The sequence below is a fragment of the Cherax quadricarinatus genome, chromosome 68 (genome assembly GCF_038502225.1).
Source record: "Cherax quadricarinatus isolate ZL_2023a chromosome 68, ASM3850222v1, whole genome shotgun sequence".
NCBI classification, from domain to species: domain Eukaryota; kingdom Metazoa; phylum Arthropoda; class Malacostraca; order Decapoda; family Parastacidae; genus Cherax; species Cherax quadricarinatus.
In genome coordinates, this window is record NC_091359.1 from 15,465,949 (window position 1) to 15,492,547 (window position 26,599).

General features: G+C 42.9%; 1 protein-coding gene across 1 annotated transcript in view; it reads right to left on the reverse strand.

The window, feature by feature from the left end:
• Nucleotides 1–3,390: 3,390 nt before the first annotated feature.
• Nucleotides 3,391–26,599, reverse strand: part of LOC128697662 (dipeptidase 1) — a 62,015-nt gene continuing 38,806 nt past the window's right edge. Inside the window, exons 6-13 of the mRNA XM_070099710.1 lie at nucleotides 20,080–20,212; nucleotides 10,587–10,737; nucleotides 10,311–10,386; nucleotides 9,483–9,659; nucleotides 8,857–8,941; nucleotides 8,552–8,627; nucleotides 7,780–7,918; nucleotides 3,391–3,782 (exon numbers count right to left, since the gene is read on the reverse strand). Coding sequence (XP_069955811.1) covers nucleotides 3,663–3,782; nucleotides 7,780–7,918; nucleotides 8,552–8,627; nucleotides 8,857–8,941; nucleotides 9,483–9,659; nucleotides 10,311–10,386; nucleotides 10,587–10,737; nucleotides 20,080–20,212 — 957 coding nt within the window. The 3' untranslated portion in view covers nucleotides 3,391–3,662. The remainder of the gene's footprint in view (nucleotides 3,783–7,779; nucleotides 7,919–8,551; nucleotides 8,628–8,856; nucleotides 8,942–9,482; nucleotides 9,660–10,310; nucleotides 10,387–10,586; nucleotides 10,738–20,079; nucleotides 20,213–26,599) is intronic.

A 26,599-nucleotide genomic window follows, 5' to 3' on the forward strand; every position in this document is an offset into this window, starting at 1 on the left:
GAGGAAGATGTCAGTGAAGGAACAGGTGATAATAAGGATGAAGAAGGAAGGAAAGAAGAAACGAAGGAAGGAAGGAAGGAACGAGGAAAGCAGGAGAGCTCACAAGAAATTACTATGTACACACACACACACACACACACACAGGAGCTATGATTCGACCCCTGCAACCACAAATAGGTGAGTACACACACACACACACACACACACACACACACACACACACACACACACACACACACACACACACACCTATCTACTGGTAACGACATGGGCATATCTGCCTGGTAAGGACACGGGCATGTCTGCCTGGTAAGGACACGGGTATGTCTGCCTGGTAAGGACACGGGCATGTCTGCCTGGGAAGATCTACGATGCGTGTAATATATCAGAAATTCTCTGGGTACACAGATGCCTTAAATTCCTTAACTTATAACTTGCAACAGTGCAAAAAAATGAGAGAGAGAGAGAGAGAGAGAGAGAGAGAGAGAGAGAGAGAGAGAGAGAGAGAGAGAGAGAGAGAGAGAGAGAGAGAGAGAGAGAGAGAGAGAGAGAGAGAGAGAGAGAGAGAGAGAGAGAGAGAGAGAGAGAGAGAGAGAGAGAGAGAGAGAGAGAGAGAGAGAGAGAGAGAGAGAGAGAGAGAGAGAGAGAGAGAGAGAGAGAGAGAGAGAGAGAGAGAGAGAGAGAGAGAGAGAGAGAGAGAGAGAGAGAGAGAGAGAGAGATAGGGAGAGAGAGAGAGAGAGAGAGATAGGGAGAGAGAGAAAGAGAGAGAGAGAGAGAGAGAGAGAGAGAGAGAGAGAGAGAGAGAGAGAGAGAGAGAGAGAGAGAGAGAGAGAGGGAGAGAGAGAGAGATCATATATACCCAGGATGACTCGAGTATGGAACACATTCGTACAGCATAATGATGTCAACGAGATCAAGTCAGTTGATCAAATGAAAATACTGGCCCACAGATGGCTCCAACTTCATCCTGTTCCCTACTTGTATGTCTCATAACAATACAAATGCTTTCAAATGAGCTGATGGGTGGTAACAGCTCTTAGCTTGTCAACAAAGTTAGGAATCCTTAACCTGTAAATAACTTGTCAATAAAGCCAAGGATCCTTAACCTAACCTTGTCAAACCCTGTGTAAAAAGAGAGAGAGAGAGAGAGAGAGAGAGAGAGAGAGAGAGAGAGAGAGAGAGAGAGAGAGAGAGAGAGAGAGAGAGAGAGAGAGAGAGAGAGAGAGAGAGAGAGAGAGAGAGAGAGAGACTGATCTTACTAAAGAACTAACTTTCAGACCACCTTTATAAATAAAACTTATCTTACTGGTAGGTATATCTACCTGTTTTATCTGCAAGAACTGGTGAGAAGTTCAACGAGCAGATCTAGAAGTTCAACGAAGAGGTTTGGAAGTTCAACGAAGAGGTTTGGAAGTTCAACGAAGAGGTTTGGAAGTTCAACGAGGAGGTTTGGAAGTTCAACGAAGAGGTTTGGAAGTTCAACGAAGAGGTTTGGAAGTTCAACGAAGAGGTTTGGAAGTTCAACGAGGAGGTTTGGAAGTTCAACGAAGAGGTTTGGAAGTTCAACGAAGAGGTTTGGAAGTTCAACGAGGAGGTTTGGAAGTTCAACGAAGAGGTTTGGAAGTTCAACGAGGAGGTTTGGAAGTTCAACGAGGAGGTTTGGAAGTTCAACGAACAAGTCCGAATGTTCAGCGAACAACTTTGGGAAGTTCAACGAACATTTTTTGAGATGATGTGCAACATGAACGTCGTTGTCCTGGACGTTTATCAGCTTACGACCCTCAGTACTGCCCGGGGAAATCTGCCAGACTACCCTCATGTCTACTACCCTCAGTACTGCCCGGGGAAATCTGCCAGACTACCCTCATGTCTACTAGTGCCAGCTTAGTGCCAGCTTAGTGAGAGCTTAGTGCCAGCTTAGTGAGAGCTTAGTGAGAGCTTAGTGCCAGCTTAGTGCCAGCTTAGTGAGAGCTTAGTGCCAGCTTAGTGCCAGCTTAGTGAGAGCTTAGTGAGAGCTTAGTGCCAGCTTAGTGAGAGCTTAGTGCCAGCTTAGTGCCAGCTTAGTGCAAGCTTAGTGCCGGCTTAGTGAGAGCTTAGTGAGAGCTTAGTGCCAGCTTAGGGCGAGCTTAGTGCCAGCTTAGTGAGAGCTTAGTGCCAGCTTAGTGAGAGCTTAGTGCCAGCTTATTGAGAGCTTAGTGCCATCTTAGTGCAGCATAGTGAGAGCTTAGTGCCAGCTTAGTGAGAGCTTAGTGCCAGCTTAGTGCAGCATAGTGAGAGCTTAGTGTCAGGTTAGTGAGAGTGAGAGCTTAGTGCCAGCTTAGTGAGAGTTTAGTAAGACCTTAGAGCCAGGTTAGTGCCAGCTTAGTGAGAGATTAGTGCAAGATTATTGTCAGCTTAATGCCAGTTTAGTGAGAGCTTAGCAAGAGCTTAGTGCCAGCTTAGTTTCAGCTTAGTGCCAGCTTAGTTTCAGCTTAGTGCCAGCTTAGTTTCAGCTTAGTGCCAGCTTAGTGGGAGATTAGTGCCAGATTAGTGTCAGCTTAGTGCCAGATTAGTGTCAGCTTGGTGTCAGCTTAGTGAGAAATTAGTGCCAACTTAGTGTCAGCTTAGTAAGAGCTAGTACCAGCTTAGTGTTAGCTTAGTGCCAGCTTAGTGAGAGCTTAGTGTCAGCTTAGTGCAGCATAGTGAAAGCTTAGTGTCAGTTTAGTGAGGGCTTAGTGTCTGCTTAGTGCCATCTTAGTGAGAGCTTAGGGCCAGCTTAGTGAGAGCTTAGTGCCAGCTTAGTATCAGCTTAGTGGGAGTTTAATAAGAGCTTAGGGCCAGCTTAGTGCCAGCTTAGTAAGAGCTTAGTACCAACTTAGTGAGAGCTTAGTGAGAGATTAGTACCAGCTTAGTGACAGCTTAGTGTCAGATTAGTGTCAGCTTAGTGCCAGCTTAGTGAGAGTTTAGTAAGACCTTAGAGCCAGCTTAGTGCCAGCTTAGTGAGAGGTTAGTGCCAGCTTAGTGTCGAATTAGTGCCAGCTTAGTCTCAGCTTAGTGTCAGCTTAGTGAAGTAGTAAACCTTAGAGCATTAGTGCCAGCGAGCCCGGCTAGTTACACCTTGTGAAGAGCAGCTTAGTGCAGCTTAGTGAGGGTAGTTTGGTTAGCTTGAAGTTCTCAGCTTAGTGTCAGCTTAGTGAGAGTTTAGTAAGACCTTAGAGCCAGCTTAGTGCCAGCTTAGTGAGAGTTTAGTAAGACCTTAGAGCCAGCTTAGTGCCAGCTTAGTGAGAGGTTAGTGCCAGCTTAGCCTCAGCTTAGTGTCAGCTTAGTGCCAGACCAGAACAAGATAACAGTATATACTTATAAGGGATAATACAAATGCATAAAAATTTTTCCGAATTTATCGGCCATTTCTCTTATATTTACATATTATTCTGTACAACTGTATGATAATAATAATAATAATAATAATAATAATAATAATAATAATAATAATAATAATAATAATAATAATAATAATAATAATAATAATAATTAAAATGCTCTAACAAAGCTTCTATTAAAATTAATAACAAAAATTTTGAAAAATAATTAATTTTTTTTTTACTGATGTGACGAGTGAGAAGTTGTGAGACCTGGTGGTGGTGTGTTTGTCGTACTGTTGGTGGTGGTAGGTTGCATGGTGCTAATTGTCCTCGGGTTGCTTGATGAATTTGTAGGAGCAGTTGTTGGTGGTTGTTAGCTGGTTGACTGGTACCTCTTCTTCCAGGGCCACGACCCCTTGTTGGTTCATTGTTAGTCGTACCTGGTGGTGGAGGGGTCGTTAGTGGTGGTGGTAGCGTGAAGGGGTAGTGGTGGTGATGGTGGTAGTGGTGGTGGTGGTAGTGGTGGTGGTAGTGGTGGTGGTAGCGTGAGGGGGTAGTGGTGGTGATGGTGGTAGTGGTGGTGGTGGCAGTGGTGGTATGTGGTATGGTGGTAGCGTGAGGGGGTAGTAGGTGGTGATGGTGATGGTAGGTGGTAGGCCCGTGGGGGCAGTGGTGGAGGCAGCAGTAGGTGGTGATGGTAGTAGGTGGATGGTAGGCAGTGGTGGGGTAGTGGTGGTGATGGTGGTAGTGGTGGTGGTGGTAGTGGTAGGTAGGGTCGGTGAGGGTGGCGGTGGAGGTGGTAGTGGTGGTAGCGTAGCCTGTGGTGAGTAGTGGTGGTGGATGGTGGCAGTGGTGGTGGCATGTGGTAGTAGGTGGATGGTAGTGGTGGTGGTGGCAGTGGTGGTGGTGAGCTGTGGGGCAGTGGCGTGGTGAGTGGTGGTAGCGTGGGGGTGGTGGTGGTGGAGGTGGTAGTGGTGGGGGCAGTGGTGGTGTGGTGGCAGTGGTGGTGGTGGTAGTGGGTGGTATAGCCTGTGGGGCGGTAGGCGTAGGTGGTGGATGGTGGTAGTGGTGGTGGTAGTAGTGGTGGTAGGTGGTGGAGTGGTGGTGGTGGCAGGTGGTGGTGGTGGTGGCAGTGGTGGTGGTAGCCAGTGGTGGCAGTAGGTGGTGATGGTGGAGTGGTGGTGGATGGAGGTAGTGGTGGTGGTGGCAGCTGTGGGGTGCAGTGTGTAGTGGTGGATGGTGGCAGTGGTGGTGTGGCGTGGTGGTGGTAGTGGTGGTGGTAGCGTGGGGCGGGGGTAGGTAGTGGTGGATGGTGGTAGGTGGTGGCGGTGGTAGCGTGGGGGGTGTAGCAGGGTGGATGGTGGCTGGGGGCGCAGTGGTGGTGGTGGTAGTGGATGGTGGTGGCGTGGTGGTGTAGCGAGGTGGCAGTGGTGAGGTAGTGGTGATGGTGGTATGGTGCATGAGTGGTAGGTGGCATGGTGGTGAGTAGGTGGGCAGGTGGTGGCAGTGTGGCGTGGCAGTGGCAGGAGGTGGTGGCAGAGTGGTGGCAGTGGTGGATGGTAGTGGTGGTGGTAGCGGTGGGGGCGGGGGTAGTTGTGCGGATGGTGGTAGTGGTGGTGGTAGGTAGTGGTGGTGGCAGTGGTGGCGGTAGCGTGTGCAGTAGGTGGTGGCAGTGGTGGCTGGTGGCAGTACGTGGCAGATGGTGGATGGTGGTGGTGGTGGTGGTGGTGGTGGTAGGTGGTGGTGTGGCAGTAGTGGTGATGGTGGCAGTGGTGGAGTGGTGGTCGGTGGTGGTAGCGTGGCAGTAGTGGTGGATGGTGGTAGTGGTGGCAGTGGTGGTACAGTGGTGGATCGGTGGTAGTGGTGGTGATGGTGGTGTGGGGTGGATGTAGTAGTGGATGGTGGCAGTGGTGTGGTGGTGGTAGTGGTGGGTCAGGCAGAGTGGGGTGATGGTAGGTGGTGGATGGTGGTGGAGTGAGTGGTGGTGGCAGTGTGGGGGGCAGGGGGTGAGTGGTGATGGTAGTGATGGTGGTAGTAGTGGTGGTGGTAGTGGTGGGGTAGCGAGTGGTAGACCTGGGATGGTTAGTGGTGGTGAAGCGGTGGCAGTAGGTGGTGGATGGTGGCAGTGGTGGTAGGTAGTGGTGGACGTGCGGGGTAGTAGTGGTGATGGTGGTAGTGAGTGGTGGTGGATGGGGAGCAGTGGTAGTGGCAGTGGTGGTAGGCAGTGGTAGTGGTAGGCAGTGGTGGTAGTGGTGATGGTGGCAGTGGTGGATAGTGGCATCGGTAGTAGTGGTGATGGTGGTAGTGGTGGTGGTGGTGGTGGTAGTGGTGGTGGTAGTGGTGGTGGTAGCGTGTGGGGGTAGTAGTGGTGATGGTGGTAGTCGTGGTGGTAGTAGTGGTGGTGGTAGTGGTGGTGGTAGCGTGTGGGGGTAGTAGTGGTGATGGTGGTAGTGGTGGTGGTAGCGTGTGGGGGTAGTAGTGGTGATGGTGGTAGTGGTGATAGTGATGGTGGTAGTGGTGGTGGTAGTGGTGGTGGTAGCGTGTGGGGGTAGTAGTGGTGATGGTGGTAGTGGTGGTGGTGGTAGGGTGTGGGGGTAGCAGTGGTGATGGTGGTAGTGGCGGTGGTAGTGGTGGTGGTAGTGGTGGTGGTAGTGGTGGTGGTAGTGGTGGTGGTAGCGTGTGGGGGTAGTAGTGGTGATGGTGGTAGTGGTGGTGGTAGTGGTGGTAGCGTGTGGGGATAGTAGTAGTGATGGTAGTGGGTGGGTGTTGCAACCCCTGAATGGGTTGCAATGATTATTATGTATATATATAATTATCTTTTCATATAATTTTATATTGCTTATATTTGCGATAATAGCTAAATCGTAAATATATTGCTTTATATCATTATTATTTGACTTAGTTAAATTTTGTTAGGTAGGATGTAACATATTATGTGCTCAGTTCAAGTCTTGATTGTCTAACTACTGTAATTATCGCTCTTTGCTCGTTATTCTGCCGGCTTCTGTTGCTGGGCAGCAGCTGTCCACGGAGCTATCACATGATCGAGGGGGGGTGTCCTCACCTCGCCTGAAGTATTCAGTCTGGTCTAGACTCTCTTGGTGGTTGGACGTATTCCTGACTAGTGCCTAACTCTCCCTTATTGGCTCTTGTTGGAGGATTGTCTCTGTAGCTTTGTTAGTTCTGTGAGACTCTGTTCACAGAACATTGTATAGACTTAGTGATTTTCGACGTTGTACTGAGGTTGTGTGTCTCTTAGATACTCTGAACAACTCAGGTCCTGAGCTGTAGCTTCTCACCTAACTTGTACTGGTTTCTGTGTATTATCACAGTCGGGGATTTTCTTATGCTGAACTTAGATTCAGTAGTATGGGAGTTTTGTGACTTTTGTGGAGGATCTGCAGATGGTCCCTACTTAGTGTCGTTATATTATCTCCTTGATTCTGATTGTGTCGCAGTTGCTTGTTATATTGCTATTGGGCTTAGCATTCTTTTTATTGTTCAAGCAGACTGTTCTGATTGCCAGTTGGTCAAGAAGTTAGTATTTGAGGACTTTGTCAGTCACTTGTTTAAGTCTAGTCGAGTCGTGAGACATAACGAACTACTTACAGCACTTATACACTTACACACAAACTTACTTGTACATATTTATAATATCTTATTAAATGTTAATGTACCTGACGGTACTTAAGAATTATAAATGTGATATGTGCTTTCAGCACAATAATATTGAACTCGAGAGATTGATTTTATTTTGATTGCTGTGATTAATTTAATTTGATAATATACCTCTAGACTTAATAAATTTATTAAATTTTAATTTCTCTAGTTAGTAGCCTACCAGTTTTAATCCTGAAGCACTATTGAATAATACTGAATTCTAATGGATAATTGGACAAGGATACTGACTACTTGTTACGAAAACCCAGTAACAGGCTGGATGCTAGAAGGGCAGTCCTTTCTAGTATTCACTGGAGATCTCTAAGCTTTTAGAATCGCGTTTTTTGTAACAGTGATGGTGGTGGTGGTGATGGTGGTGGTGGTGGTGGTGGTGGTGGTGGTGGTGGTGGTGGTGGTGGTAGTATTGTAGGTGGAGGTGGTGGTGGTGATGGTGGTGGTGGCGGTGGTGGTGGTGGTGGTGGTGCTAGGGGTGGCGATGTGGTAGTGGTAGTGATGGTGGTAGTGGTGGTGATGGTGGTGATAGTGGTACTAGTGGTGAGTCAGATAACAGCACAACACACCACAGAAATTTTCTCAGCTCACAGACATCCCTCAGCTCAATACCTTGCCTCAACTCATTCACACCACTAATCTCTTCAAGTTGCCTCAGCTCATTAACAAATCTCAGCTCACCAAAATATATACAAACTACAAGTACAGTCTCCTCAGCTTAATAACTAATATTCCTCAGCTAATCAAAGCTCACTCTCAGCTCACCTTCTCGACGTCTCTGAGGACTCTAAGGAGGTTGTGTCCTGCCAACATCTTTAGATCCTCCAAGGACCAGGTTGGATCCGCCAGGAGCTCCGCGAAGAGGTGTGGATAGCGAGACACATCCTGAAGTCCTTCAGGCAGCCTGTCATAGACAAACATGTATATATATATATATATATATATATATATATATATTATACTCACGAAATGAGTGGTATTGATCAATAACAACGCTGCACTAACCAAGGAGTCGAACCCGTGTTGGTATTGATCAATACCACTTGTTTCGTGGGTACAATAATATAGTGCTTGTTGAGCTAGTACACAAATAGGGAGTAGAATGAAATTAGCTCAGAGGCGTCCACACCACCGTATGTCCTTCGATGGTGGGTACAACATCTAGCTTGGCTGGATGCACCATTGTTAAGGACTGTGTGGTCTAGTGGTCTAAGTTATTATTATTATAATCAAAAAGAAGCGCTAAGCCACAAGGGCTATACAGCGCTGCCTAGTGGTCTAAGGCGTCAGGCGTTTTCTCTTACCATGAGGCGGGCCAAAACAGCATGGGTTCGACTCCTTGGCTAGTGCAATGTTGTTATTATATATATATATATATATATATATGTATATATATATATATATATATATATATATATATATATATATATATATATATATATATATTTGTTTGTTTTTGTGTGTGTGTGTGTGTGTGTGTGTGTGTGTGTGTGTGTGTGTGTGTGTGTGTGTGTGTGTAAATAGGAGGGTAACTTACTTGTTAACACCATCAAAGTCTGCACCAATGCCCACATGTTCTACTCCAGCAATGTTCCTCACATGGTTGATGTGGTCTATTACACACAGCAGACGGTACAGCAGACGCCACAGCAGACGCCACAGCAGACACCACAGCAGACGCCAAAAGAGACAAAAAAAACCGTAAGGCAGATAGAAAGAAAAAAAATAATCTTAGTGAATCACAGGCAGTGAAAAAAAAACTAAGTAAATGCATGTAACTAGAAGAAATAACGTTCTAGAAATGTATATATATAAAGGAAATATAATAATAATAATACTCACCCACCACATCTTTAATAGTTGCTGTCTCACTACAGGTAAGAAAGTGAGTGTAGAAACTAACCATCACTACACCACCGTTGATGGCCTGTGAGAGGAGACCAGAATATCATATTACCAGACAGACAATATTGACTTATTAGATACCGGAAGATCAGGAATATATTGTCTTACCGAGTTCTGCTAGACATGGACAATGTTGTGTTGCGGAATGAAGCGAGAGACCGAGTGTTGTTGGGGCTCTTGTCTGCTTTGTTGTTTGTGTGTTGATAGTGTGTAGGATAGGCATATGTGTGTCCATGTAGCGATGTCTGCGTGAAGAGGTCTCTGCTTGTAGTATGTCTGCGTGAAGAGGTATCTGCTTGTAGTATATCTGCATATAGAGGTTTCTGCTTGTAGTACGTCTGCGTTTAGAGATGTCTACCTGTGGTATGTCTGCGTATAGAGGTGTCTGCTTGTACTACGTCTGCGTTTAGAGGTGTCTGCGTATGGTTCGCAGCTGCATCTGTAGATATCTTCCGTGAGGAGGAGGAGAGATACGGAAGAAGATGTCCAGAGTCTGCAACAGAAATCACAAACACGCATAACACAGACGCTCTCTCTCTCTCTCTCTCTCTCTCTCTACTCACCACCTTCTTCAGAATATCGTCGGGGACGTTCCTGGGGTTCTTGCAGATAGCGTACACGGAGGAGTGACTGAAGATAACAGGGGCCCTGGACACCTCCAGGGCCGCCTTCATGGTAGCCTGGGACACGTGGGACAGGTCCACCAGCAGTCCCAGCCGGTTCATCTCCCTCACCACCGTCTGTACCAAATAAAAAAAAAGAAAACACAATTCCGTGGCTGTAACAAATCAACAAATCACCCCCACCCCCCCACACACACACAAACACTTCCCTCCACAATTACGAGACGAGACGCACAATACCGTGGCTAGAACATGTCAACAAATCATAGACGTTCCTCTTTTCTCACGAAAATACTAAAGGAAGCCTGGTAAAACTCTTCGTAAAGGTCTATTTCGAGTTGAAAAATCCCTATTTAGACTTGATAAATCCCTATTTAGACTTAAAAAAGGTCTATTTAAACTTGACGAAGCCCTATTAAGACTCGACAAAGCCCTGTTTAGAGTTGATAAAGCCCTATTAAGATTCGATAAAGCCCTATTTATATTTGATAAAACCCTATTAAGACTTGATAAAGCCCTATGTAGACTTAATAAACCCTATTTAGAATTGATAAAGCAGTATTAAGACTTAATAAAGCCCTATATAGACTTGATAAAGCCCTATTATAACCGATAAACCCAATTTAGAGAGAAAACGCTATTTACACTTTATAAAGTACCACTGAATATAAAGCACCATGTAGACTTTATAAAGTACCATTTAGATTTTATCAAGCACTATTTAGACTTTGTAAAGCGCCAATGACTTTATAAAGATTATCAACGTACCTTGCCGAAGTGTGTTAGACCCCGTGGTGACTCAGGGTCTTCCAGGTCCGTCTCCCTGGCCCTGGCACACTCTGCCCTGAGGGAAGGAGAGTGCCACTGAGAACTGCCACTCTAGTGTTAAAACTAGCTCTATGAGAGAGAGAGAGAGAGAGAGAGAGAGAGAGAGAGAGAGAGAGAGAGAGAGACAGACAGACAGACAGACAGACAGACAGACACCCAGAGTCATTTAGATCTGGCACTGTAGTATTAAAGCTAGCACTAAGAGGGAAGACTTACCACGGAGTACTGCAGGTGTGTGTGAGAGTGAGATATCTCACTCCGAGGTCTCTGAGTGCTCGCAGGACGCCCAGGGAGTTCTGAATGGCGTGTCCTCCCTCTACGCCAATCAGACTGGCAATAAGTCCTTCCCTGAATGCTTCCTCCAGCTCTGATAGGCAATCATATTAATAGTTAAAAGATCCACAATACCGTGGCTGGTACAATTTATAAGTAACCCACAATATCGTGGCTCTGTGAGACAGATGGCTCAGGGGAGAGAGAGAGAGAGAGAGAGAGAGAGAGAGAGTGTGTAAGAGAGAGAGAGAGAGAGAGAGAGAGAGAGAGAGAGAGAGAGAGAGAGAGAGAGTAAGAGATAGAGAGAGTGTAAGAGAGAGAGAGAGAGAGAGAGAGAGAGAGAGAGAGAGAGAGAGAGAGAGAGAGAGAGAGAGAGAGAGAGAGAGAGAGAGAGAGAGAGAGAGAGAGAGAGAGAGAGAGAGAGAGAGAGAATCTTATAACTCTAGATATCAATAAAATATACGAGCTCTATTATATTACTTAATACAATATATCCCGATAAAAGCACCACAAACACTGTAACATAGATATATAATTTTGACTTGTAGTTAAAGAGACATATCATGGTTGTACAAGATTGTACATGTACAACCATGAACAACCATGTACGACCTTAACTGTATACAGGAAAGTTTACATAAGAATTAAGAATAAACAACAGAGTTTGCACAAAGAGTTAAGAGTATACAGTAGAGTTTAAACAAGAGTTAATAGTATACAGTAGAGCTTAAACAAGAGTTAATAGTATACAGTAGAGCTTAAACAAGAGTTAAGAGTATACAGTAGAGCTTAAACAAGAGTTAATAGTATACAGTAGAGCTTAAACAAGAGTTAAGAGTATACAGTAGAGCTTAAACAAGAGTTAAGAGTATACAGTAGAGCTTAAACAAGAGTTAAGAGTATACAGTAGAGCTTAAACAAGAGTTAAGAGTATACAGTAGAGCTTAAACAAGAGTAAGAGTATACAGTAGAGCTTAAACAAGAGTTAAGAGTATACAGTAGAGCTTAAACAAGAGTTAAGAGTATACAGTAGAGCGTAAACAAGAGTTAAGAGTATACAGTAGAGCTTAAACAAGAGTTAAGAGTATACAGTAGAGCTTAAACAAGAGTTAAGAGTATACAGTAGAGCTTAAACAAGAGTTAAGAGTATACAGTAGAGCTTAAACAAGAGTTAAGAGTATACAGTAGAGCTTAAACAAGAGTTAAGAGTATACAGTAGAGCTTAAACAAGAGTGAAGAGTATACAGTAGAGCTTAAACAAGAGTTAAGAGTATACAGTAGAGCTTAAACAAGAGTTAAGAGTATACAGTAGAGCTTAAACAAGAGTTAATAGTATACAGTAGAGCTTAAACAAGAGTTAAGAGTATACAGTAGAGTTAATTAAGAGTATACAGTAGAGCTTAAACAAGAGTTAAGAGTATACAGTAGAGCCTTAAACAAGAGTGAAGAGTATACAGTAGAGCTTAAACAAGAGTTAAGAGTATACAGTAGAGCTTAAACAAGAGTTAAGAGTATACAGTAGAGCTTAAACAAGAGTTAAGAGTATACAGTAGAGCTTAAACAAGAGTGAAGAGTATACAGTAGAGCTTAAACAAGAGTTAAGAGTATACAGTAGAGCTTAAACAAGAGTTAAGAGTATACAGTAGAGCTTAAACAAGAGTTAAGAGTATACAGTAGAGCTTAAACAAGAGTTAAGAGTATACAGTAGAGTTTAAACAAGAGTTAAGAGTATACAGTAGAGTTTAAACAGAGTTAATAGTATACAGTAGAGTTTAAACAGAGTTAATAGTATACAGTAGAGTTTAAACAAGAGTTAATAGTATACAGTAGAGTTTAAACAAGAGTTAAGAGTATACAGTAGAGTTAAACAAGAGTTAAGAGTATACAGTAGAGTTTAAACAAGAGTTAAGAGTATACAGTAGAGTTTAAACAGAGTTAATAGTATACAGTAGAGTTTAAACAAGAGTTAATAGTATACAGTAGAGTTTAAACAAGAGTTAAGAGTATACAGTAGAGTTAAACAAGAGTTAAGAGTATACAGTAGAGTTTAAACAAGAGTTAAGAGTATACAGTAGAGTTTAAACAAGAGTTAAGAGTATACAGTAGAGCTTAAACAAGAGTTAAGAGTATACAGTAGAGTTAAGAGTAACAGTAGAGCAAACAAGAGTTAAGAGTATACAGTAGAGCTTAAACAAGAGTTAAGAGTATACAGTAGAGCTTAAACAAGAGTGAAGAGTATACAGTAGAGCTTAAACAAGAGTTAAGAGTATACAGTAGAGCTTAAACAAGAGTTAAGAGTATACAGTAGAGCTTAAACAAGAGTTAAGAGTATACAGTAGAGCTTAAACACGAGTTAAGAGTATACAGTAGAGTTTAAACCAGAGTTAAGAGTATACAGTAGAGCTTAAACAAGAGTTAAGAGTATACAGTAGAGCTTAAACAAGAGTTAATAGTATACAGTAGAGCTTAAACAAGAGTGAAGAGTATACAGTAGAGCTTAAACAAGAGTGAAGAGTATACAGTAGAGCTTAAACAAGAGTTAATAGTATACAGTAGAGCTTAAACAAGAGTTAAGAGTATAAAGTAGAGCTTAAACAAGAGTTAATAGTATACAGTAGAGCTTAAACAAGAGTGAAGAGTATACAGTAGAGTTTAAACAAGAGTTAAGAGTATACAGTAGAGCTTAAACAAGAGTTAAGAGTATACAGTAGAGTTTAAACAAGAGTTAAGAGTATACAGTAGAGCTTAAACAAGAGTTAAGAGTATACAGTAGAGTTTAAACAAGAGTTAAGAGTATACAGTAGAGCTTAAACAAGAGTTAAGAGTATACAGAAGAGTTTAAACAAGAGTGAAGAGTATACAGTAGAGTTTAAACAAGAGTTAAGAGTATACAGTAGAGTTTAAACAAGAGTGAAGAGTATACAGTAGAGTTTAAACAAGAGTTAAGAGTATACAGTAGAGCTTAAACAAGAGTGAAGAGTATACAGTAGAGTTTAAAAACGAGTTAAGAGTATACAGTAGAGTTTAAACAAGAGTTAAGAGTATACAGTAGAGTTTAAACAAGAGTTAAGAGTATACAGTAGAGTTTAAACAAGAGTTAAGAGTATACAGTAGAGCTTAAACAAGAGTGAAGAGTATACAGTAGAGTTTAAACAAGAGTTAAGAGTATACAGTAGAGTTTAAACAAGAGTGAAGAGTATACAGTATAGTTTAAACAAGAGTTAAGAGTATACAGTAGAGTTTAAACAAGAGTTAAGAGTATACAGTAGAGTTTAAACAAGAGTTAAGAGTATACAGTAGAGTTTAAACAAGAGTTAAGAGTATACAGTAGAGTTTAAACAAGAGTTAAGAGTATACAGTAGAGCTTAAACAAGAGTGAAGAGTATACAGTAGAGTTTAAACAAGAGTTAAGAGTATACAGTAGAGTTTAAACAAGAGTGAAGAGTATACAGTAGAGTTTAAACAAGAGTTAAGAGTATACAGTAGAGTTTAAACAAGAGTTAAGAGTATACAGTAGAGTTTAAGCAAGAGTTAAGAGTATACAGTAGAGTTTAAACAAGAGTTAAGAGTATACAGTAGAGTTTAAACAAGAGTTAAGAGTATACAGTAGAGTTTAAACAAGAGTTAAGAGTATACAGTAGAGCTTAAACAAGAGTGAAGAGTATACAGTAGAGTTTAAACAAGAGTTAAGAGTATACAGTAGAGTTTAAACAAGAGTGAAGAGTATACAGTAGAGTTTAAACAAGAGTTAAGAGTATACAGTAGAGTTTAAACAAGAGTTAAGAGTATACAGTAGAGTTTAAACAAGAGTTAAGAGTATACAGTAGAGTTTAAACAAGAGTTAAGAGTATACAGTAGAGTTTAAACAAGAGTTAAGAGTATACAGTAGAGCTTAAACAAGAGTGAAGAGTATACAGTAGAGTTTAAACAAGAGTTAAGAGTATACAGTAGAGTTTAAACAAGAGTGAAGAGTATACAGTAGAGTTTAAACAAGAGTTAAGAGTATACAGTAGAGTTTAAACAAGAGTGAAGAGTATACAGTAGAGTTTAAACAAGAGTTAAGAGTATACAGTAGAGCTTAAACAAGAGTTAAGAGTATACAGTAGGGTTTAAACAAGAGTGAAGAGTATACAGTAGAGTTTAAACAAGAGTTAAGAGTATACAGTAGAGTTTAAACAAGAGTTAAGAGTATACAGTAGAGCTTAAACAAGAGTTAAGAGTATACAGTAGAGTTTAAACAAGAGTTAAGAGTATACAGTAGAGCTTAAACAAGAGTTAATAGTATACAGTAGAGCTTAAACAAGAGTGAAGAGTATACAGTAGAGCTTAAACAAGAGTGAAGAGTATACAGTAGAGCTTAAACAAGAGTGAAGAGTATACAGTAGAGCTTAAACAAGAGTTAAGAGTATACAGTAGAGCTTAAACAAGAGTTAAGAGTATACAGTAGAGCTTAAACAAGAGTTAAGAGTATACAGTAGAGCTTAAACAAGAGTGAGGAGTATACAGTAGAGCTTAAACAAGAGTTAAGAGTATACAGTAGAGCTTAAACAAGAGTTAAGAGTATACAGTAGAGCTTAAACAAGAGTTAAGAGTATACAGTAGAGCTTAAACAAGAGTGAAGAGTATACAGTAGAGCTTAAACAAGAGTGAAGAGTATACAGTAGAGCTTAAACAAGAGTGAAGAGTATACAGTAGAGCTTAAACAAGAGTTAATAGTATACAGTAGAGCTTAAACAAGAGTTAATAGTATACAGTAGAGCTTAAACAAGAGTGAAGAGTAAACATTACAGCTTAAACAAGAGTGAAGAGTATACAGTAGAGCTTAAACAAGAGTGAAGAGTATACAGTAGAGCTTAAACAAGAGTTAAGAGTATACAGTAGAGTTTAAACAAGAGTGAAGAGTATACAGTAGAGTTTAAACAAGAGTGAAGAGTATACAGTAGAGCTTAAACAAGAGTGAAGAGTATACAGTAGAGGTTAAACAAGAGTTAAGAGTATACAGTAGAGTTTAAGCAAGAGTTAAGAGTATACAGTAGAGCTTAAACAAGAGTTAAGAGTATACAGTAGAGTTTAAACAAGAGTTAAGAGTATACAGTAGAGCTTAAACAAGAGTTAAGAGTATACAGTAGAGTTTAAACAAGAGTTAAGAGTATACAGTAGAGTTTAAACAAGAGTTAAGAGTATACAGTAGAGTTTAAACAAGAGTTAAGAGTATACAGTAGAGCTTAAACAAGAGTTAAGAGTATACAGTCGAGCTTAAACAAGAGTTAAGAGTATACAGTAGAGTTTAAACAAGAGTTAAGAGTATACAGTAGAGTTTAAACAAGAGTGAAGAGTATACAGTAGAGCTTAAACAAGAGTTAAGAGTATACAGTAGAGTTTAAACAAGAGTGAAGAGTATACAGTAGAGCTTAAACAAGAGTTAAGAGTATACAGTAGAGCTTAAACAAGAGTGAAGAGTATACAGTAGAGTTTAAACAAGAGTGAAGAGTATACAGTAGAGCTTAAACAAGAGTTAAGAGTATACAGTAGAGCTTAAACAAGAGTTAAGAGTATACAGTAGAGCTTAAACAAGAGTTAAGAGTATACAGTAGAGCTTAAACAAGAGTGAAGAGTATACAGTAGAGCTTAAACAAGAGTGAAGAGTATACAGTAGAGTTTAAACAAGAGTGAAGAGTATACAGTAGAGCTTAAACAAGAGTTAAGAGTATACAGTAGAGCTTAAACAAGAGTTAAGAATATACAGTAGAGCTTAAACAAGAGTTAAGAGTATAAAGAAGAGCTTAAACAAGAGTTAAGAGTATACAGAAGAGCTTAAACAAGAGTTAAGAGTATACAGTAGAGCTTAAACAAGAGTTAAGAGTATACAGAAGAGCTTAAACAAGAGTTAAGAGTATACAGTAGAGTTTAAACAAGAGTTAAGAGTATACAGTAGAGCTTAAACAAGAGTTAATAGTATACAGAAGAGCTTAAACAAGAGTGAAGAGTATACAGTAGAGCTTAAACAAGAGTGAAGAGTATACAGTAGAGCTTAAACAAGAGTGAAGAGTATACAGTAGAGCTTAAACAAGAGTTAAGAGTATACAGTAGAGCTTAAACAAGAGTTAAGAGTATACAGTAGAGCTTAAACAAGAGTTAAGAGTATACAGTAGAGCTTAAACAAGAGTGAGGGGTATACAGTAGAGCTTAAACAAGAGTTAAGAGTATACAGTAGAGCTTAAACAAGAGTTAAGAGTATACAGTAGAGCTTAAACAAGAGTTAAGAGTATACAGTAGAGCTTAAACAAGAGTGAAGAGTATACAGTAGAGCTTAAACAAGAGTGAAGAGTATACAGTAGAGCTTAAACAAGAGTGAAGAGTATACAGTAGAGCTTAAACAAGAGTTAATAGTATACAGTAGAGCTTAAACAAGAGTTAAGAGTATACAGTAGAGCTTAAACAAGAGTGAAGAGTATACAGTACAGCTTAAACAAGAGTGAAGAGTATACAGTAGAGCTTAAACAAGAGTGAAGAGTATACAGTAGAGCTTAAACAAGAGTTAAGAGTATACAGTAGAGTTTAAACAAGAGTGAAGAGTATACAGTAGAGTTTAAACAAGAGTGAAGAGTATACAGTAGAGCTTAAACAAGAGTGAAGAGTATACAGTAGAGCTTAAACAAGAGTTAAGAGTATACAGTAGAGTTTAAGCAAGAGTTAAGAGTATACAGTAGAGCTTAAACAAGAGTTAAGAGTATACAGTAGAGTTTAAACAAGAGTTAAGAGTATACAGTAGAGCTTAAACAAGAGTTAAGAGTATACAGTAGAGTTTAAACAAGAGTTAAGAGTATACAGTAGAGTTTAAACAAGAGTTAAGAGTATACAGTAGAGTTTAAACAAGAGTTAAGAGTATACAGTAGAGCTTAAACAAGAGTTAAGAGTATACAGTAGAGCTTAAACAAGAGTTAAGAGTATACAGTAGAGTTTAAACAAGAGTGAAGAGTATACAGTAGAGCTTAAACAAGAGTTAAGAGTATACAGTAGAGCTTAAACAAGAGTTAAGAGTATACAGTAGAGTTTAAACAAGAGTGAAGAGTATACAGTAGAGCTTAAACAAGAGTTAAGAATATACAGTAGAGCTTAAACAAGAGTTAAGAGTATACAGAAGAGCTTAAACAAGAGTTAAGAGTATACAGAAGAGCTTAAACAAGAGTTAAGAGTATACAGTAGAGCTTAAACAAGAGTTAAGAGTATACAGAAGAGCTTAAACAAGAGTTAAGAGTATACATAAGAGCTTAAACAAGAGTTAAGAGTATACAGTAGAGCTTAAACAAGAGTTAAGAGTATACAGAAGAGCTTAAACAAGAGTTAAGAGTATACAGTAGAGCTTAAACAAGAGTTAAGAGTACACAGTAGAGTTTAAACAAGAGTTAAGAGTATACAGTAGAGTTTAAACAAGAGTTAAGAGTATACAGTAGAGCTTAAACAAGAGTTAAGAGTATACAGTAGAGCTTAAACAAGAGTTAAGAGTACACAGTAGAGCTTAAACAAGAGTTAAGAGTATACAGTAGAGCTTAAACAAGAGTTAAGAGTATACAGTAGAGCTTAAACAAGAGTTAAGAGTATACAGAAGAGCTTAAACAAGAGTTAAGAGTATACAGTAGAGCTTAAACAAGAGTTAAGAGTACACAGTAGAGTTTAAACAAGAGTTAAGAGTATACAGTAGAGTTTAAACAAGAGTTAAGAGTATACAGTAGAGCTTAAACAAGAGTTAAGAGTATACAGTAGAGCTTAAACAAGAGTTAAGAGTACACAGTAGAGCTTAAACAAGAGTTAAGAGTATACAGTAGAGCTTAAACAAGAGTTAAGAGTATACAGTAGAGCTTAAACAAGAGTTAAGAGTATACAGAAGAGTTTAAACAAGAGTGAAGAGTATACAGTAGAGCTTAAACAAGAGTTAAGAGTATACAGTAGAGTTTAAACAAGAGTTAAGAGTATACAGTAGAGCTTAAAGAAGAGTTAAGAGTATACAGTAGAGCTTAAACAAGAGTTAAGAGTATACAGTAGAGTTTAAACAAGAGTGAAGAGTATACAGTAGAGCTTAAACAAGAGTGAAGAGTATACAGTAGAGTTTAAACAAGAGTGAAGAGTATACAGTAGAGCTTAAACAAGAGTTAAGAGTATACAGTAGAGTTTAAACAAGAGTTAAGAGTATACAGTAGAGTTTAAACAAGAGTGAAGAGTTACAGTAGAGCTTAAACAAGAGTTAAGAGTATACAGAAGAGTTTAAACAAGAGTGAAGAGTATACAGTAGAGCTTAAACAAGAGTTAAGAGTATACAGTAGAGTTTAAACAAGAGTTAAGAGTATACAGTAGAGTTTAAACAAGAGTGAAGAGTATACAGTAGAGCTTAAACAAGAGTTAAGAGTATACAGTAGAGCTTAAACAAGAGTGAAGAGTATACAGTGGAGTTTAAACAAGAGTGAAGAGTATACAGTAGAGCTTAAACAAGAGTTAAGAGCATACAGTAGAGTTTAAACAAGAGTTAAGAGTATACAGTAGAGTTTAAACAAGAGTGAAGAGTATGCAGTAGAGCTTAAACAAGAGTTAAGAGTATACAGTAGAGTTTAAACAAGAGTGAAGAGTATACAGTAGAGCTTAAACAAGAGTGAAGAGTATACAGTAGAGTTTAAACAAGACTGAAGAGTATACAGTAGAGCTTAAACAAGAGTTAAGAGTATACAGTAGAGTTTAAACAAGAGTTAAGAGTATACAGTAGAGTTTAAACAAGAGTGAAGAGTTACAGTAGAGCTTAAACAAGAGTTAAGAGTATACAGAAGAGTTTAAACAAGAGTGAAGAGTATACAGTAGAGCTTAAACAAGAGTTAAGAGTATACAGTAGAGTTTAAACAAGAGTTAAGAGTATACAGTAGAGTTTAAACAAGAGTGAAGAGTATACAGTAGAGCTTAAACAAGAGTTAAGAGTATACAGTAGAGCTTAAACAAGAGTGAAGAGTATACAGTGGAGTTTAAACAAGAGTGAAGAGTATACAGTAGAGCTTAAACAAGAGTTAAGAGCATACAGTAGAGTTTAAACAAGAGTTAAGAGTATACAGTAGAGTTTAAACAAGAGTGAAGAGTATGCAGTAGAGCTTAAACAAGAGTTAAGAGTATACAGTAGAGTTTAAACAAGAGTTAAGAGTATACAGTAGAGTTTAAACAAGAGTTAAGAGTATACAGTAGAGCTTAAACAAGAGTTAAGAGTATACAGTAGAGCTTAAACAAGAGTTAAGAGTATACAGTAGAGTTTAAACAAGAGTGAAGAGTATACAGTAGTTTACACAAGAGTTAAGAGTATACAGTAGTTTACACAAGAGTTAAGGGTATACAGTAGTTTACACAAGAGTTAAGAGTATACAGTAGAGGTTACACACGTATAATAGGGTAAAGGTGACATTACCGTGAGCAGTGGTGGCCAGACGCAGGTGTTGTGGGTACTGGTTGATCAGGCGCTTGATGAGGTCAATTTGCTCAATGGTGAGTTGAACTGCATTGAGTGTCTGAGACTCGCAGGGCACGTACGATACCCAGAACTGTGAGTGTAGGAGGGTAGGTGGTTATTGTGTGAGTGTCTGAGACTCGCAGGGCACGTACGATACCCAGAACTGTGAGTGTAGGAGGGTAGGTGGTTATTGTGTGTGTGTCTGAGACTCGCAGGGCACGTACGATACCCAGAACTGTGAGTGTAGGAGGGTAGTGGTTATTGTGTGTGTGTCTGAGACTCGCAGGGCACGTACGATACCCAGAACTGTGAGTGTAGGAGGGTAGTGGTTATTGTGTGTGTGTCTGAGACTCGCAGGGCACGTACGATACCCAGAACTGTGAGTGTAGGAGGGTAGTGGTTATTGTGTGTGTGTCTGAGACTCGCAGGGCACGTACGATACCCAGAACTGTGAGTGTAGGAGGGTAGGTGGTTATTGTGTGTGTGTCTGAGACTCGCAGGGCACGTACGATACCCAGAACTGTGAGTGTAGGAGGGTAGGCGGTTATTGTGTGTGTGTCTGAGACTCGCAGGGCACGTACGATACCCAGAACTGTGAGTGTAGGAGGGTAGTGGTTATTGTGTGTGTGTCTGAGACTCGCAGGGCACGTACGATACCCAGAACTGTGAGTGTAGGAGGGTAGTGGTTATTGTGTGTGTGTCTGAGACTCGCAGGGCACGTACGATACCCAGAACTGTGAGTGTAGGAGGGTAGGTGGTTATTGTGTGTGTGTCTGAGACTCGCAGGGCACGTACGATACCCAGAACTGTGAGTGTAGGAGGGTAGGTGGTTATTGTGTGTGTGTCTGAGACTCGCAGGGCACGTACGATACCCAGAACTGTGAGTGTAGGAGGGTAGGTGGTTATTGTGTGTGTGTATGAGACTCGCAGGGTACGTACGATACCCAGAACTGTGAGTGTAGGAGGGTAGGTGGTTATTGTGTGTGTCTGAGACTCGCAGGGCACGTGCGATACCCAGAACTGTGAGTGTAGGAGGGTAGCTGGTTATTGTGTGTGTCTCTGAGACTCGCAGGGCACGTACGATACCCAGAACTGTGAGTGTAGGAGGGTAGGTGGTTATTGTGTGTGTGTCTGAGACTCGCAGGGCACGTACGATACCCGGAACTGTGAGTGTAGAAGGGTACGTGGTTATTGTGTGTGTGTCTGAGACTCGCAGGGCACGTACGATACCCAGAACTGTGAGTGAAAGAGGGTAGGTGGTTATTGTGTGTGTGTCTGAGACTCGCAGGGCACGTACGATTCCCAGAACTGTGAGTGTAGGAGGGTAGGTGGTTATTGTGTGAGTGAGACTCGCAGAGCACGTACGATACCCAGAACTGTGAGTGTAGGAGGGTAGGTGGTTATTGTGTGAGTGTCTGAGACTCGCAGGGCACGTACGATACCCAGAACTGTGAGTGTAGGAGGGTAGATGGTTATTGTGAGTGTGTCTGAGACTCGCAGGGCACGTACGATACCCAGAACTGTGAGTGTAGGAGGGAAGGTGGTTATTGTGTGTGTGTCTGAGACTCGCAGGACACGTACGATATCCAGTACTGTGAGTGTAGGAGGGTAGGTGGTTATTGTGTGTGTATCTGAGACTCGCAGGGCACATACGATAACCAGAACTTTGAGTGTAGGAGGGTAGGTGGTTATTGTGTGTGTCTGAGACTCGCATGGCACGTACGATACCCAGAACTGTGAGTGTAGGAGGGTAGGTGGTTATTGTGTGTGTGTCTGAGACTCGCAGGGCACGTACGATACCCAGAACTGTGAGTGTAGGAGGGTAGGTGGTTTTTGTGAGTGTGTCTGAGTCTCGCTGGGCACGTACGATACCCAGAACTTTGAGTGTAGGAGGGTAGGTGGTTACTGTGTGTGTGTCTGAGACTCGCAGGGCACGTACGATACCCAGATCTGTGAGTGTAGGAGTGTAGGTGGTTATTGTGTGTGTGTCTGAGACTCGCAGGGCACGTACGATACCCAGAACTGTGAGTGTAGGAGGGTAGGTGGTTATTGTGTGTGTGTCTGAGACTCGCAGGGCACGTACGATACCCAGAACTGTGAGTGTAGGAGGGTAGGTGGTCTTTGTGAGTGTGTCTGAGTCTCGCTGGGCACGTACGATACCCAGAACTTTGAGTGTAGGAGGGTAGGTGGTTACTGTGTGTGTGTCTGAGACTCGCAGGGCACGTACGATACCCAGATCTGTGAGTGTAGGAGTGTAGGTGGTTATTGTGTGTGTGTCTGAGACTCGCAGGGCACGTACGATACCCAGAACTGTGAGTGTAGGAGGGTAGGTGGTTATTGTGTGTGTGTCTGAGACTCGCAGGGCACGTACGATTCCCAGAACTGTGAGTGTAGGAGGGTAGGTGGTTATTGTGTGAGTGTCTGAAACTCGCAGGGCACGTACGATACCCAGAACTGTGAGTGTAGGAGGGTAGGTGGTTATTGTGTGTGTGTCTGAGACTCGCAGGGCACGTACGATACCCAGAACTGTGAGTGTAGGAGGGTAGGTGGTTATTGTGTGTGTGTCTGAGACTCGCAGGGCACGTACGATACCAAGAACTGTGAGTGTAGGAGGGTAGGTGGTTATTGTTTGTGTGTCTAAGACTCGCAGGGCACGTACGATACCCAGAACTGTGAGTGTAGAAGGGTAGGTGGTTACTGTGTGTGTGTCTGAGACTCGCAGGGCACGTACGATACCCAGAACTGTGAGTGTAGGAGGGTAGGTGGCTATTGTGTGAGTGTCTGAGACTCGCAGGGCACGTACGATACCCAGAACTGTGAGTGTAGGAGGGTAGGTGGTTATTGTGTGAGTGTCTGAGACTCGCAGGGCACGTACGAAACCCAGAACTGTGAGTGTAGGAGGGTAGGTGGATATTTTGTGTGTGTCTGAGACTCGCAGGGCACGTACGATACCTAGAACTGTGAGTGTAGGAGGGTAGGTGGTTATTGTGTGTGTGTCTGAGACTCGCAGGGCACGTACGATACCCAGAACTGTGAGTGTAGGAGGGTAGGTGGTTACTGTGTGTGTGTCTGAGACTCGCAGGGCACGTACGATACCCAGAACTGTGAGTGTAGGAGGGTAGGTGGTTATTGTGTGTGTCTGAGACTCGCAGGGCACGTACGATACCCAGAACTGTGAGTGTAGGAGGGTAGATGGTTATTTTGTTGTGTCTGAGACTCGCAGGGCACGTACGATACCCAGAACTGTGAGTGTAGGAGGGTAGGTGGTTATTGTGTGTGTGTCTGAGACTCGCAGGGCACGTACGATACCCAGAACTGTGAGTGTAGGAGGGTAGGTGGTTATTGTGTGTGTCTGAGACTCGCAGGGCACGTACGATACCCAGAACTGTGAGTGTAGGAGGGTAGATGGTTATTGTGTTGTGTCTGAGACTCGCAGGGCACGTACGATACCCAGAACTGTGAGTGTAGGAGGGTAGGTGGTTATTGTGTGTGTGTCTGAGACTCGCAGGGCACGTACGATTCCCAGAACTGTGAGTGTAGGAGGGTAGGTGGCTATTGTGTGAGTGTCTGAGACACGCAGGACACGTACGATACCCAGAACTGTGAGTGTAGGAGGGTAGGTGGTTATTGTGTGAGTGTCTGAGACTCGCAGGGCACGTACGATACCCAGAACTGTGAGTGTAGGTGATTATTGTGTGTGTGTCTGAGACTCGCAGGGCACGTACGATACCCAGAACTGTGAGTGTAGGAGGGTAGGTGGTTATTGTGTGTGTGTCTGAGACTCGCAGGGCACGTACGATATCCAGAACTGTGAGTGTAGGAGGGTAGGTGGTTACTGTGTGTGTGTCTGAGACTCGCAGGGCACGTACGATACCAAGAACTGTGAGTGTAGGAGGGTAGGTGGTTATTGTGTGTGTGTCTGAGACTCGCAGGGTACGTACGATACCCAGAACTGTGAGTGTAGGAGGGTAGGTGGTTATTGTTTGTGTGTCTGAGACTCGCAGGGCACGTACGATACCCAGAACTGTGAGTGTAGGAGGGTAGGTGGTTATTGTGTGTGTGTCTGAGACTCGCAGGGCACGTACGATACCCAGAACTGTGAGTGTAGGAGGGTAGGTGGTTATTGTGTGTGTGTCTGAGACTCGCAGGGCACGTACGATACCCAGAACTGTGAGTGTAGGAGGGTAGGTGGTTATTGTGTGTGTGTCTGAGACTCGCAGGGCACGTACGATACCCAGAACTGTGAGTGTAGGAGGGTAGGTGGTTATTGTGTGTGTGTCTGAGACTCGCAGGGCACGTACGATACCCAGAACTGTGTGTAGGAGGGTAGGTGGTTATTGTGTGTGTGTCTGAGTCTCGCAGGGCACGTACGGTACCCAGAACTGTGAGTGTAGGAGGGTAGGTGGTTATTGTGTGTGTGTCTGAGACTCGCAGGGCACGTACGATACCCAGAACTGTGAGTGTAGGAGGGTAGGTGGTTATTGTGTGTGTGTCTGAGACTCGCAGGGCACGTACGATACCCAGAACTGTGAGTGTAGGAGGGTAGGTGGTTATTGTGTGTGTGTCTGAGACTCGCAGGGCACGTACGATATCCAGAACTGTGAGTGTAGGAGGGTAGGTGGTTACTGTGTGTGTGTCTGAGACTCGCAGGGCACGTACGATACCAAGAACTGTGAGTGTAGGAGGGTAGGTGGTTATTGTGTGTGTGTCTGAGACTCGCAGGGTACGTACGATACCCAGAACTGTGAGTGTAGGAGGGTAGGTGGTTATTGTTTGTGTGTCTGAGACTCGCACGGCACGTACGATACCCAGAACTGTGAGTGTAGGAGGGTAGGTGGTTATTGTGTGTGTGTCTGAGACTCGCAGGGCACGTACGATACCCAGAACTGTGAGTGTAGGAGGGTAGGTGGTTATTGTGTGTGTGTCTGAGACTCGCAGGGCACGTACGATACCCAGAACTGTGAGTGTAGGAGGGTAGGTGGTTATTGTGTGTGTGTCTGAGACTCGCAGGGCACGTACGATACCCAGAACTGTGAGTGTAGGAGGGTAGGTGGTTATTGTGTGTGTGTCTGAGACTCGCAGGGCACGTACGATATCCAGAACTGTGAGTGTAGGAGGGTAGGTGGTTACTGTGTGTGTGTCTGAGACTCGCAGGGCACGTACGATACCAAGAACTGTGAGTGTAGGAGGGTAGGTGGTTATTGTGTGTGTGTCTGAGACTCGCAGGGTACGTACGATACCCAGAACTGTGAGTGTAGGAGGGTAGGTGGTTATTGTTTGTGTGTTTGAGACTCGCAGGGCACGTACGATACCCAGAACTGTGAGTGTAGGAGGGTAGGTGGTTATTGTGTGTGTGTCTGAGACTCGCAGGGCACGTACGATACCCAGAACTGTGAGTGTAGGAGGGTAGGTGGTTATTGTGTGTGTGTCTGAGACTCGCAGGGCACGTACGATACCCAGAACTGTGAGTGTAGGAGGGTAGGTGGTTATTGTGTGTGTGTCTGAGACTCGCAGGGCACGTACGATACCCAGAACTGTGAGTGTAGGAGGGTAGGTGGTTATTGTGTGTGTGTCTGAGACTCGCAGGGCACGTACGATACCCAGAACTGTGAGTGTAGGAGGGTAGGTGGTTATTGTGTGTGTGTCTGAGACTCGCAGGGCACGTACGATATCCAGAACTGTGAGTGTAGGAGGGTAGGTGGTTACTGTGTGTGTGTCTGAGACTCGCAGGGCACGTACGATACCAAGAACTGTGAGTGTAGGAGGGTAGGTGGTTATTGTGTGTGTGTCTGAGACTCGCAGGGTACGTACGATACCCAGAACTGTGAGTGTAGGAGGGTAGGTGGTTATTGTGTGTGTCTGAGACTCGCAGGGTACGTACGATACCCAGAACTGTGAGTGTAGGAGGGTAGGTGGTTATTGTTTGTGTGTCTGAGACTCGCAGGGCACGTACGATACCCAGAACTGTGAGTGTAGGAGGGTAGGTGGTTATTGTGTGTGTGTCTGAGACTCGCAGGGCACGTACGATACCCAGAACTGTGAGTGTAGGAGGGTAGGTGGTTATTGTGTGTGTGTCTGAGACTCGCAGGGCACGTACGATACCCAGAACTGTGAGTGTAGGAGGGTAGGTGGTTATTGTGTGTGTGTCTGAGACTCGCAGGGCACGTACGATACCCAGAACTGTGAGTGTAGGAATGTAGGTGGTTATTGTGTGTGTGTCTGAGACTCGCAGGGCACGTACGATACCCAGAACTGTGAGTGTAGGAGGGTAGGTGGTTATTGTGTGTGTGTCTGAGACTCGCAGGGCACGTACGATATCCAGAACTGTGAGTGTAGGAGGGTAGGTGGTTACTGTGTGTGTGTCTGAGACTCGCAGGGCACGTACGATACCAAGAACTGTGAGTGTAGGAGGGTAGGTGGTTATTGTGTGTGTGTCTGAGACTCGCAGGGTACGTACGATACCCAGAACTGTGAGTGT